We start from the raw sequence: 12330 nt of genomic DNA on the forward strand, positions 1-12330 counted from the left end.
AGGACAGTGTGCCTCCAGGAGCAGGGTTGGGAAACACGGAACTAGAGCACTTTTGCATGGAAGAGTGGGCAAAATGAAAGAAAAATGTGAAAAGCTTGTGAAAACTTATCACAAAAGACTTGAGGCTGTAATTGCTGCAAAAGGTGAAGCAGCTGAGTATTAAATGCAAAATGGGGGGGGGGGGGGTATACTTATTCAGCTGGATTCCCCGGTTTACAACAGAACACGCATCTGAGAGGCAAACAAAAACCTCCCTACTTGACCCAATCAAGAATGAAGGGAATGCAAAATATCAGAGGGGAATAGACACCAGTTGTGATCTCTGACACCTAAGGGAAAAACCTCATACCAGTACGCTTCTCACTGTCAACAATCAATTTAATCAATTTTCATTGCAAACAAAAGCACTAGCACAGGATCTGAAATGAAAACACACTTTTCCATTAAAAATGTTTCTTTTGCTTCAGGGCAATGTCACTATTTAAACACCAAAGCAATGTCTTCATGTGGGTCTGGAAGTCTTTATGAAGAGAGAAAAAAGTTCTTATGCATTGTAACATAGTAGTGCTTGACATCTAGTGTGTGTCAGAAAAAAACATCATCCATGAAAACTGTAAATGAAAGGCAACTCAGTAAAGTAAAAGACAATACAAAAGGAGAGGTATACATAGTACAAAATGAGTCAATAAAGATAAGAGATATAAAAATACAAAATCTGAAAATCAACATGAACAATATATAGCAAAGTAGCCTGGATGATTCTACTGATTGTTCTGGATCTTGTATATATAAATGAGAGGAAATGCAACACCATTACAAGGTGCTTGGATTTGAAAAAAAAAAATCTTGACAACCTGTTTTGATCATTATTTTTAAACAAAAACAACTATATGTATTCCCTCAAAATGCAGGTGACTTACACAACATATTTGCATGCAATCAAAAGGTGAATTTCCAGTATGTGGTGGACCATTTATTCTTGCAGACTTCAGCGTGGAACAAGCTTCAGTTTTATAGGGTTTTTAGGTGCAAGTAGTCCTTGGCTGTTCAACTGAATGGGCACCTGGTGACAAAGAGAAATTTCTTAGGCCCTATCGGTTAATCCTTTTCTCACAGGTATGCTAGCATGCCGGGTATTTAACTGGATTAATAAATAAGAATGTTGTGCAAACATTTTGTGTTAACAATGTTCAGGTATTGCTAGTTATATTATTTTTTAGATGGCATCTCACTGGCTTTTGGTGCTACCATAAAAGATCTAAGTGTAACTATTGATCCAGACCTCTAATTTGAAACACATATAAAAAACATCACTGGGGTTGCTTTTCATCACCTTAAGAACATCTCTAAAATCTGTTGTCCTATGTTCTGAAACATAGGGGGAGTTGGAGGACTAACACAAGCCATAAAGTCACTGAAAGACTGAGCTATCAGTGCTGTCACTATATAACATCATGGTAACTCTGTATTTAGCAGTTCCAGCTGTGATTTGGTGGTAAAAGCCAAGTTTTAAATACAAAGAATGATCAAGCAGCCCACACTGGCTCTCCTGATCCAGCTCCAGATGCCTCACCTGCTCTCCTGCCCGGTTATGCCTGGTCGTCTCACCCACCTGACCATCCCCTCCTCCTCAGACTTTTCTCTCCCTACCATTCCCCCTAATTGACCTCTCCAGTGTCAGCCAGAGGCAGATGGTTACCCCCTGTGAGTTGGGTTCTGCTTTTAGTAATAGAGTTTTTCCATGCTACTGTTGCCTGTTTCTGGGGTTTATGGCCCTGGATCCCCATAAAGTTGCTTTTGACAAATACTCTTGTAAAAAGCACTGTGCAAAAGAACTGGCTTGAATAGTCTGTAAACGAGACGTCAGGCCAGCGTCTGCGAAAGGGTAGGGCAATCACACATTTAAAGGTAACGTGGAGTAAGCCCTAATTGGCTATACACTCACACCTTCACAGCTCAATGAAGGTTTTTTTCTTCAAGGTCACTTGATGTTTGTGTTGTTGGCTGCATCAGGTTTTATGCTTACATTATACCGTCTCAACATCTTTCAACTTGCATTTGACCATTGTGTTTGCTTCAGGCAACTACGCTTAGACCACCAGAATCGGATCCTTCCTCTGTCTTTTCAAAAAGGTTCATTAAGGTTAACATAAAAGGGGTTTGTTTCCACACAAACCAACTATGGATACAATTATCATACTCTGACAATAAACCTAGCAAAACTGATCATTTTAAGGCTGTTATTTTTTCTAGTTTTCTAATTTTCCAGGTGTCTGTGTGTGTTCATCCAAGGACTCTCAGAGTATTGTCACTTGGGCTAGCCATGTGACACTCATAAACGGGAGGGGGGGGGGGTGGGGCGAGAGAGAGAGAGAGAGAGAGGGAGAGAGAGAGAGAGACAGAATAGATACACAGACACTAAACAAGTCTCACCTCTGTCTCATCATAAACAGCAAAGGTGAAGTTCTGTAGTATCTGCACCACAGCCAGTTTAATGAGGAGGATGGCAAACCTCATCCCAATGCAGTTCCGAGGACCAGCTCCAAATGGTATGTAGACATAAGGGTCTATGCTCTCTTTGTTCTCCTTACTGAACCTATGCGTGGAAATAAGAGGGGAACAGGTGACCAATCACATACCTGGAAACCGTCTCGGTCAAAAAATAACAACTTCATTAATTATATGCAAAAGCTTTGCATTAAGTGCTTAACAAGATGAGTAAGGGGTTACTGGGTTATTTCTTAATTAATTTTCATGGAAAATATGCAAAGACTTGACATTTGATAGCATGTATTTCCTTCTTTTTTCCCCACACAAAATTAAACAATAACTCCTTATAGTTTTAAGCTACACAAAACTTCACAAATTTACAGCACTGTGTACCATTTAGCTTGCATTATGTTCCCATACAAAAAACAGTTTTAAAGTATATACATTTTTTTGTAGCTCAGCCAATATATTTTAAATATGCAAATTGTTGCCATTTTGGTATATTACAATATACTTCTGCTTTGCATTAATATATTTCAAATGCATTTATAATATATTCTTGCGCTGAACAACATATTTCTTTTTCGCATGGATTGGGTTGTCAAATGTTGCACATTTCCATTTGTTAGAACTTTTTCCATTTGGAATTTTGAAGTCGACCCATAAGCACTGTTGCTGATGACAAAATGACCATGACCAAACGTACCAAACATTGCTTTTTTCACATGTGGCACTTGCTTTTTAAAAGACATCTACACAGACACAGCATTGTCTGTACTTTGCTAGACCTGTTTACATGATGACAACCAACACATTAACAACAACGGAATTGCTATTTAAGAATTTTTGTTAATATTCATTTACATAAATGCTTGCTGACTAATCCCATTTTAGACATGCATTCTTTGGGTATTGTCAGGCATGGAAACAGCAATGCTAGCCACATTGCAAGCTAATGTAAGCTCTGGTTATGTATTATGCAATATGCTTCCATTTCCATTTTTACCATTGAAATATCTAGCTGGCAAGCAAAATATTTTTAACAATTAACCAATTTGTTACTGACCATATAGCTAGCTAGCTACCTTCTTTGGCTAGATAATTAGCTAGCTCTGTTGAGCTTACTACTTTATTGTCACTGAATTATTCACAGAAACTATGTTTCAAAAAACAGCCCCAACTAATCTGTCCCATCTAATCAGACCCAACTAATCTGTTAACATTAACCTAGTTAATGAATAAACAGAGCTGTGAAAACCTTTAACAATTGCAATAACCCCTCAGAACTTTCCATCCAGACAGAATTCTGAGGTAGATAAACTTAAACCAGAGCGGGCTTTTGGCAGGTGCACATCCTAAATGACAACACTTTCAGGGTGCTACAACTGCTTGCTTTCTCTGTTCATATGAGTATCGGAGCATCATGCAACTTTGTCTTGCTCTTATGGACCACTGTTTAGATCTACAGTCATTTCAGTATTAAATAAATATGTTGCTCTACAGATTGATGGAAAGCACAATATTTTCAATAATATGCTCTCCACATATTTTCAGCTTGCTTAATTCTGAGTATTCTGTGATTATTGTTACAGCTACAGTGATGTGTTTAAAGTACCATGCAAAATTAACTTTACAACTTTATTCAAAATTAACCATGAACTTTATTGCTCTAGATAAGAATGCCTGACAAACAACTGAAGACACACTAATCACTATAATGCTGTATATTGTGTATGATGTTTCCAGATATAGACTAGTAAAACAACAATTACAGATTACAGTGTTACTGAACACTTTCACAGCCGCAATAACAGACTACATGTGTTAAAAAACAAAACCTGAAAACAAAAGTATTAAAAAAACAAAATCAAATTTAACATTCTGAGATTCTACAGTTCTACAGTCAAAGCTTTTACCATATCCTAAACAAAGACATTTAATCTTACAACGACTGGGCTCTCAATGAAGTGATTGCTGTGTCTGAAATGGCTAAATTTTCCACAGTACCTCTCAGGTTTGAAGAGCTCAGGTTCTGACCACAATTTGGGGTCACGATGCAGGGCGTAAGTTGGAACTGTGACAACGGTCCCTTTAGGAATGGTCACCCCATTGATCTCAATGGTCTTCTTGCAAACCCTCTCAAGACGAGGAGCAATGGGAAAGACCCTCAGAGTCTCATTCAAAACCATATCCAAGTACTCCATTTGCATTAGTGGTTCATATCTGATTTCGGCCTTTAAAAGAAGGAATAAATACATTTAACTCTGAGAGCAATTACATTTTTAAGGTTAAGCAGTTGAAACATGATATTGCTGTAGTTGAAATGACAATGGTTCATTTCACCATATAGACAACATCACCAAAAAATTCACCATTAATAGACCTATTTGAAAAATCCACTTCCACTTCCAAAATTTAAATACAGGTAAGTGAGGCACACGAAAAATGCCTAGTGAACCTATGACTGAATAGGGCCCAAGAAACCTATTTTGCATTCAACATTGTGTGATAGTGGTAAATCCCAAGAACAGGCTTTACTGCCTGCATTGCATCTGAAACTCGCCAGTGACTCTAGTCCTGAGTGGCAAGCAAAAATACAGGTTATCAGTATTACTTACTGAGAATGACATTAACCATAAGCTGTACCTTTCATCTAGAAAAAAAGCACAAACAAAAGCTAGTATGGTGGGCATCTCAATGATGAATGATGCCACAGTCACCTTGTTTGGGAAGACCTGGTCAATCTCCTCTTGCAGTTTTTTCATGACGTCAGGATTGGTTGCCAGGTTGTATGCCAGGAATGTGAGAGTGCTGCTGCTGGTCTCATACCCAGCAAAAATAAACATCATTGACTGAGACAAAATTTCATGGTCAGTAAGTCCTGCAGAGAAAAACAAATGTACATTCAATTTACAGGCATACTAGTTCCTATCAAGTACTGAAACCTTTCAGCAGTTACTGGGTGAAGGGATAAGGACTTCTGCCAAAATAAAAAGACAGTGGTAATGTGAGACTTCATACAGCCCAGTTTTCTTTTATGGCTGCCGCACCTGTAATGTTTATTTAATAGCCCAACATTACTGGTCCACATAGCTCACATGAAAGGAGCTGAGAGCACTCTTTCTGTATTCTTGATAAGTATCTGTGCTAGTTGCTTTGATAAAGAGAAGGGGATATACCTTTCAGTGATTCATTTCCTTTTGGGTCAGTTCCCTTTTCAGGTATCTGGGAATCCACCATCAGTTGCAGAAAATCCACACGATTCTGAAATAAGAATAACTTAACACTGAAGTCTACAGTACCACACACAAAACAGTTTACTCTCACATTTATTTTGCTTTTAGGTTATTACCCACGTTCATTAAAATTATTCTGGAAAATATGCAAATAAGAATGATATGATGACTTACCTTATGAACATTCTTTTCCCTCTGTGCCTTTATTTTCTGAAGGGAGGCATAAAAGAAATCTGTCACAGATGTTGGAAATAAGGCGAGGTCCATTTTCTCCAGAAGGGGAGTTAAAAATGGGAACAATGCTGAAAAATAGGAGACAGGTATGAAGAAATAACTTACAATAAGCAGGTAACTGAGGTGTGTGTGTCTGCTTGAGGTAAAGCTACCATACATTACAGTAGTCAACAACAGACTCCCTGCTATGTATACAGGATACAATAGATTGTCTCTCAAATCACTCTCTCTCTCTCTCTCTCTCTCTCTCTCTCTCACACACACACACACACACACACACACACACACACACACACACACACACACACAAAACCAGACTAACATTGACTTTCTCTAATTTCTGAAAAGAGTATTACCTATTAAGAGAAAAAGAGGATTGAAAAAACTAAATTTGAGCATTTTCTTGATGTTGGTGACAAATGGATCTTTGGGATTATTGAGAGAGTCAATGTCAACACTGAAGGACGTACTGGTGACAACATCCATACTGTATGCACCAAAGAACCTGAAACACAAATCAAACATTAAAAAACATGAGCTACTAATATAAATGAACACCTGAACATTCTGCAAAGCAGGAGTAACTTTTAATTTCCTACAGCACAACTTTGAAAGGTAAATGAATACACCCTCATATAGAAATATCAATGGTTATGGCGTGTACTGTGGTATTGTAGATCTCTGCACTTCTGGGCTCACTGCAAGGCCACAAATCTTTATGAAATGTCACTCACAGTTTGGGTCTGAGAGTTGATCTCTCAGATCCAGCAGACAATCTCACTGTATTAATCAACAGCTGTTTGAATTTTGTATGGCCCTGACAGGCGGCCTGGGGTTTGGAAACCCTGTCAATGTACCCGTTAGTCCCTGCAGTTTTTCTTTTCACTTCTTTCACTACTCACTCCTTCAGTTCTGCTGCTTCCCCACTGTCAGCCTTTCTCTGTAGACTCTCAACTAAATTGTCAGAGTGTTGCTTCATAATTGGAAACATCTGCAAAAGCAAAAGAGAATACAACAATGTTTAAGTGTCTTACTTCATTGAAAGTTGTTTTTGTGTGTGCGAAAGCATGACTCTTTTCAGAGGTTAAAGTGATATGCATACAGTGCAGAGTCTTTGGAGCAGACTATAGCTTAAATTTTCATTTAATTGCAGCCTATATTTGGAAACCCGTTTAAAGACTGTTGTCATATTGCTATTTAAGAGTGAAGAGAAGCTCACCTCCTTGAGTCGGCCACTGGTAAAAGAGGGGGAGAGAGCACTTCTAATTCTCTTCCACTCTTCGTCCTCCACAATAGAGATGGCATCATATAAGGGACCATTCAGACGGAAGTTCTACGTTAAAAGGAGACATGAAATTCATTTCTGATCACACATGCACTTGTGTCCATTCTGTGGTCTTCAGAGTTTGTATTTATGTCTAATCAGACATTCTGAGATGCAGTATTGTCTTACTCTTCTGTTGGTGAAGAGAGAGTAGCACTCCTTGATCAGAATAGTTTTGATCATTGCAGGATCCATAATGGACATCACTGGCTGTCTGCCATCATACAAACTAAAGGGAAATAACAAAAGCAAAATACATTAAAAAGGGTAATTTTATTTTATGAACAATATGTAGCAGACAATCCCAGTGTGAAGTGGGAAAATATGGCATCCTTTAAAACATACAACATTTGAAATTTCCTTAATCCCTCCTCATTGGAAAATCCTTCCACTTCCATCAGAGCAAAAACAGGATCCCATTCATTAAATACTTGTTTGTTTTGATGTCATACATGGCATATTATGAGTTTTGCCAATCCTGCTATATTTTTAGAACAAAAGTTATTCTGGACATGAGCAGTATTTTTGTAAAATGTGTTGTAAAAAAACACCAATACACTTCTTGGTTCATACTGCTTACAGGGGAACCTTAACAAGGACTCATTCATGTGAAAAAAAGTGTTAAAAGGTATATGATATAGGCTCAGCCATTTCTATTCTATCCATTCCCATAACCTACTCTGCCTGCAGTGAAATGGCTGCTCCTCAGGTGTACCACTGCCTTTTTGTGATGCCTTGCGTGACATTGAACAAAAGGTCTTTTAATTTGCATCTTGACACCATGCCATCTTTTCTTAGTTTCACATCTCCTCCCAATCGCTTTATTACTTCCAAGCCATTCATTTTCTGTGCGATTGTATTACATACCGAATTCCTCTCCCAAGGTGCAGCATCACTTAACATCGTAACATTAATTTAATTTTACAGAAGCTTATACCAATATACCTTAAACCAATAACTGTTGTACTAACAGTTCAATAAGTTTTACTAAAAGGATGCTGCACTCACAGATTTTTCTAGATTTCTTCAAATGCACCTGTTTAAACAGCCCAGTGGCTACCTGTCTTTGAAAGACCAAGGTTACTTAGTAAACCTTACATTCGACAACCGACCCATTAAGATGATGGTACTAAAAGAAGGCACAACAATGCAGCTTCTCTAGAAGAGAGCTGAGACCCATTATAACATACTCACAAGGCTGCAGGAGCAAACAAATGATAAACAGACTCACAAGGAATGAGATACTTCTAGAGCAGATCAATCATAAGACCACAAGAGGGCATGAGAAAAGTCTGATTTTAAAAGTCAAGTTTCATAAAGACTCAACTGGTGCTGTCCAAGGCAGAGACTAGTCAACAGGAGGAGACTCATTATGCAGGGCCTAATCAATGAGTTGCTTAAATTTGGATGAACAGACTCAGATGAGCGTGTGTCCCTAAACTGCTTCCAAAGAAGGTGGGGGGCTAAATGCCCCAAGCACCTTCTGGAGACTCAAGAAGGAATGGAAGGGTGTTCACAATAATGAGATACAAAGAAAAATCTGAATGATGGTGTAGCAAAGGGCAAGAGCAGACACCCCACCTGGCCTCAAACCCAGGTCTACGGAGTACTGCACATGCGACTTTGACGGCAATGCCAAAGAGCCAAGCTTGTTGGTATGGCAGTCAGAGCGCATACTCAACCGTAATAATGGCACTCCATCACAGATGGTGATGGCAATTCCCACACAGCCAATGCGCAATACTTCTAACATGGGGGCAGTATAGAACAAACTGCCAGGAGGCTGCCACAGTGCTAGAGATATGAGTAATAACTGAAGGCAGTAGTGGAAGACCAGCTAATGCACACACAGTGGGATAGTCTGCTTTTTGAAGGAGGCTTACCCAGCAGACATAGAGCTGATCTGTGGACAAACCAACTGGTGGACTTTCTGCATTGGACCACTGGCTGTGCATCTCAAAAGTAAAATCCTATTATGAGTTGTGGCTAAGGCCACAGGTGGCTGTGACATAGGAGTCATGTGGTCAGAGCTGAGAGGTAGCTCCGCCGAACACACCAGAGGTTCAGTACCCCAAGAGCTCCCAAGTCCTCAGTAGAGAAACCCAGGATGAATAGGTAAGGAAAGGATACTAAACATCTTAAATTTACTTCTGTGCCAAAGTTTGTGATAGAATAGGGAAGTCCATATTAGTTAAAATATCCGCAGAGCAGTGGCTTTGTTGCTTTATCACATTCTTGTTGGGATTACAGGTCCTGCCCTTTATTACAGGTCCAGCTACTTTACACTGGCTAGCCACAGTTTAATCCAGCAAATCAACACCAGCTTTCCTCTTGCAAGTGATTCTGGATAACCACACAGTTTAATGCATTTTTTGCCCCCCACACCCACGACCTATTGTGTTCCTTGTCCGGTCGCAGATAACATGGGTTGACATAACATGGGACAAGCAGCACTCACCCCCATATTCGCCCGTATTTCTTGAAACACTCCACATCAAAATCATGTAGACCCTGGAAAGAGGAATGAAAGAAAGCTGAAGTCCAATGACATGCCATGACATCTGCTGTAGTAAATTTTCTTCTCTTCATACAAAAGTAGACTGATATAATGAAATATTGAAAGTAACAAAACTTTTTTTCCCTGAATAAAATTTTGAGAAATACCTTTCTCTTTCCACCATTGAAGTTTTGTTTCTTTGCTGTTACACAAAATAATATGCTGTATCCACTACCCCATGAATCTGTTATGGATTAGTTGTCACATACACATTGTCATTCATATACTATATCAATTCTAAAATAATGTTAACCTACCTTTCGATATTCAAGAAGTGTTCCTATAAAAGGCAAGGGTTGTGGTCCCTGAATTCCCAATGATTTAAAGAATCCATAGGGCCAGTAACCATACCTGTTAAGAATGAAAAGGTGACAATGCTGATCTGAAAACAAAGGTACAGAGTGCCAGAAATGGTGAGGAGGAAATCCATGCACCTTTAGACATTAGTTTGATTTTAACTTCAAAATTCGTTCACTCATCTGGATTATGTTACCTAACCATAGACTAAACACCTTTTTCAGGACATCCAAATAACCTTACATGACCATTTTCATGATCAGCATAATATTTCCACAGGTCCATAGGCAGTACAATTAATGAAGTATGTTTTGTAAGTGTAAAAAATACACTAGTTAAAGTCAAACACAGACCACTATAGCAGTTAGACTGAATACTCCCTTGTCTCTGATATGTTTTTTTCTCACATTTAAATGAGACAAATCACACCCATTAAAATGTGTTAAAAAGTAACTGTTAAGATCATCTTAAGAAAACTACAAAAATATGACATCATCATTCTAATATCTATCAATTGATATGAGATTAGCCTGTTTTCATATTAACCTCTATGCACTCAGAATATTATGTAAGATTTCAATATAATCAACTCAACAGTCTGCTCTAATACATTAACAATATGTCCAGTCACTCAGACAACAATGTACTACATGCTGCAAACTACTTGATTTAAATAATAAAACAATCATTACTCACACTACAACCAAGGTTAGAAACAACAGAAGCAGGGCCCAGGTTGTTGTTGAAAAAAACAAGAGGACACTCATTGTAGATTCTTCAGCTCCTGTTGCAGAGATTTCACCTTGCATCTTTGGAAATTACCTCAATTCTAATGTCTTAGTGAGTCACGCATACAAAACAACGGTGAAAGTGTGTGAGAGGTGTAGTGTGTTCCAATGTCAATGTCAGTGTGTGTGAATAATTAGCAAAGAGCTGGCTCCGAAAGCACTGCACTTCCAATCTTATATATCAGAGGCTTATATCTGTGATAGCGTCAATACCAAGTATGGCAATGGAGCTTTTTCCTCGAACCATATATGCTGTTCTGCAAACACCTGTGCGTGAGAAAGAGATATGACGTCATTCATTCATTATTGCATGGAGTAAAACTCAAAGCTACTCAGGTAACCTCACTTCACACAGCTCACCTAACTATGACTCCTGTAGCCTATAAGATCCTTCTTCCAGTTTACCCTTTGCTGATCCCTCCTAGACATAGTCCTGCAATATTTTGCATTAAAATATAAAAAATTAGCTTTATTTGTTAGAAATCACATACCAATCCACACATATTAAAGGGCAAATACATATTGTTTACATAATTAATATACTGTGGAAGGAGGTTTATGTACTACAGACATGTTTATTAAACTTGAAAGTCTAAAATGGTCATTGAAAAGTCTACCTTGCTTTAAATTTTTAAAATTTTAAATCTTGCTCTTTTATGTGCTGTTATATTATGCTCAAAAACACTTTCACCGGAAATTAAAATCAACAAAATTAAATTTGTCAATCATCATCTTATATAATTTTCCCCCCACAAATTCATTTGGACAATAAAAATAATGGAACATTACTGGACATGAAATTGGACATTTTGTCAAATATTCCAAAGAATGCTGAAATTGAGTTTGTTTTTACATTCCGTCCAAGTCACCAGCTTTATGGATGCCCCCTTTTTTTTTTATTTTGCGATGATTCTTACTGCCGGTTTTCTTACTGAAATAAGGCACACAATGTCTCATACAATTTCAGATAGCCCTTACTCACAACATATTTAACACATTGTCATTTGCTATTGATAACACTCTCTGCAATTTGTTTCTTTACTTGTCTGTTGGCAAAAAGCGTATTTCAATAAATAATGTGTCCAAAAAAACTTTAATTTTTTTCAGTAATGCATAAAGTTTGTTCAAAACAACATCAACTAATGACCTTGAGATGAACTTTGATATCATACATTCTACACCCACATGCACAAGCATGACTAATTTGTGCTACAGGTTAACAAGTCAATTGCACATCAATCAAATTGCCCCTGAGAAAGCAGCATTTTATTTTTGGTGTTGTCCTTCATTTAAATCATTTTATCCAGGAGAACCCATTATCTAAAGTTTTTCTTACACAGAAGTAGGAGAACATTATATTACAACAGTGTTACTGTATTTAATGAAAAAATGTTTTTAATCAGT

At 38.0% G+C, this 12330-nt stretch overlaps 1 protein-coding gene across 1 annotated transcript; it reads right to left on the reverse strand.

Moving 5' to 3' along the window:
* Nucleotides 1–392: 392 nt before the first annotated feature.
* LOC118780987 (cytochrome P450 3A30-like) lies at nt 393–10953 on the reverse strand. Its single transcript, XM_036533811.1, has 13 exons — nt 10835–10953; nt 10099–10192; nt 9743–9795; nt 7414–7513; nt 7180–7293; nt 6863–6951; nt 6317–6465; nt 5901–6028; nt 5670–5754; nt 5211–5371; nt 4498–4724; nt 2434–2596; nt 393–1063 (listed from the first exon to the last, which is right to left on the reverse strand). Exons 1-13 carry the CDS (start codon nt 10945–10947, stop codon nt 989–991), a joined length of 1551 nt encoding a protein of 516 aa, XP_036389704.1. The 5' UTR covers nt 10948–10953; the 3' UTR covers nt 393–988.
* Nucleotides 10954–12330: the final 1377 nt, after the last annotated feature.

Source organism: Megalops cyprinoides, chromosome 1, assembly GCF_013368585.1.
Source record: "Megalops cyprinoides isolate fMegCyp1 chromosome 1, fMegCyp1.pri, whole genome shotgun sequence".
Lineage (NCBI taxonomy): Eukaryota > Metazoa > Chordata > Actinopteri > Elopiformes > Megalopidae > Megalops > Megalops cyprinoides.

What these genes read in the sequence shown, in the direction of transcription:
- LOC118780987 (XM_036533811.1), bottom strand. Translation starts at nt 10,947, where the DNA reads ATGCAAGGTGAAATCTCTGCAACAGGAGCTGAAGAATCTACAATGAGT. An exon ending in TCCTCTTTTTCTCTTAATAG is followed by an intron (nt 6,029 to 6,316) that starts GTAATACTCTTT and finishes CCTATTTTTCAG; the next exon opens with CATTGTTCCCATTTTTAACT. An exon ending in GGGAAAAGAATGTTCATAAG is followed by an intron (nt 5,755 to 5,900) that starts GTAAGTCATCAT and finishes TTCTTATTTCAG; the next exon opens with AATCGTGTGGATTTTCTGCA.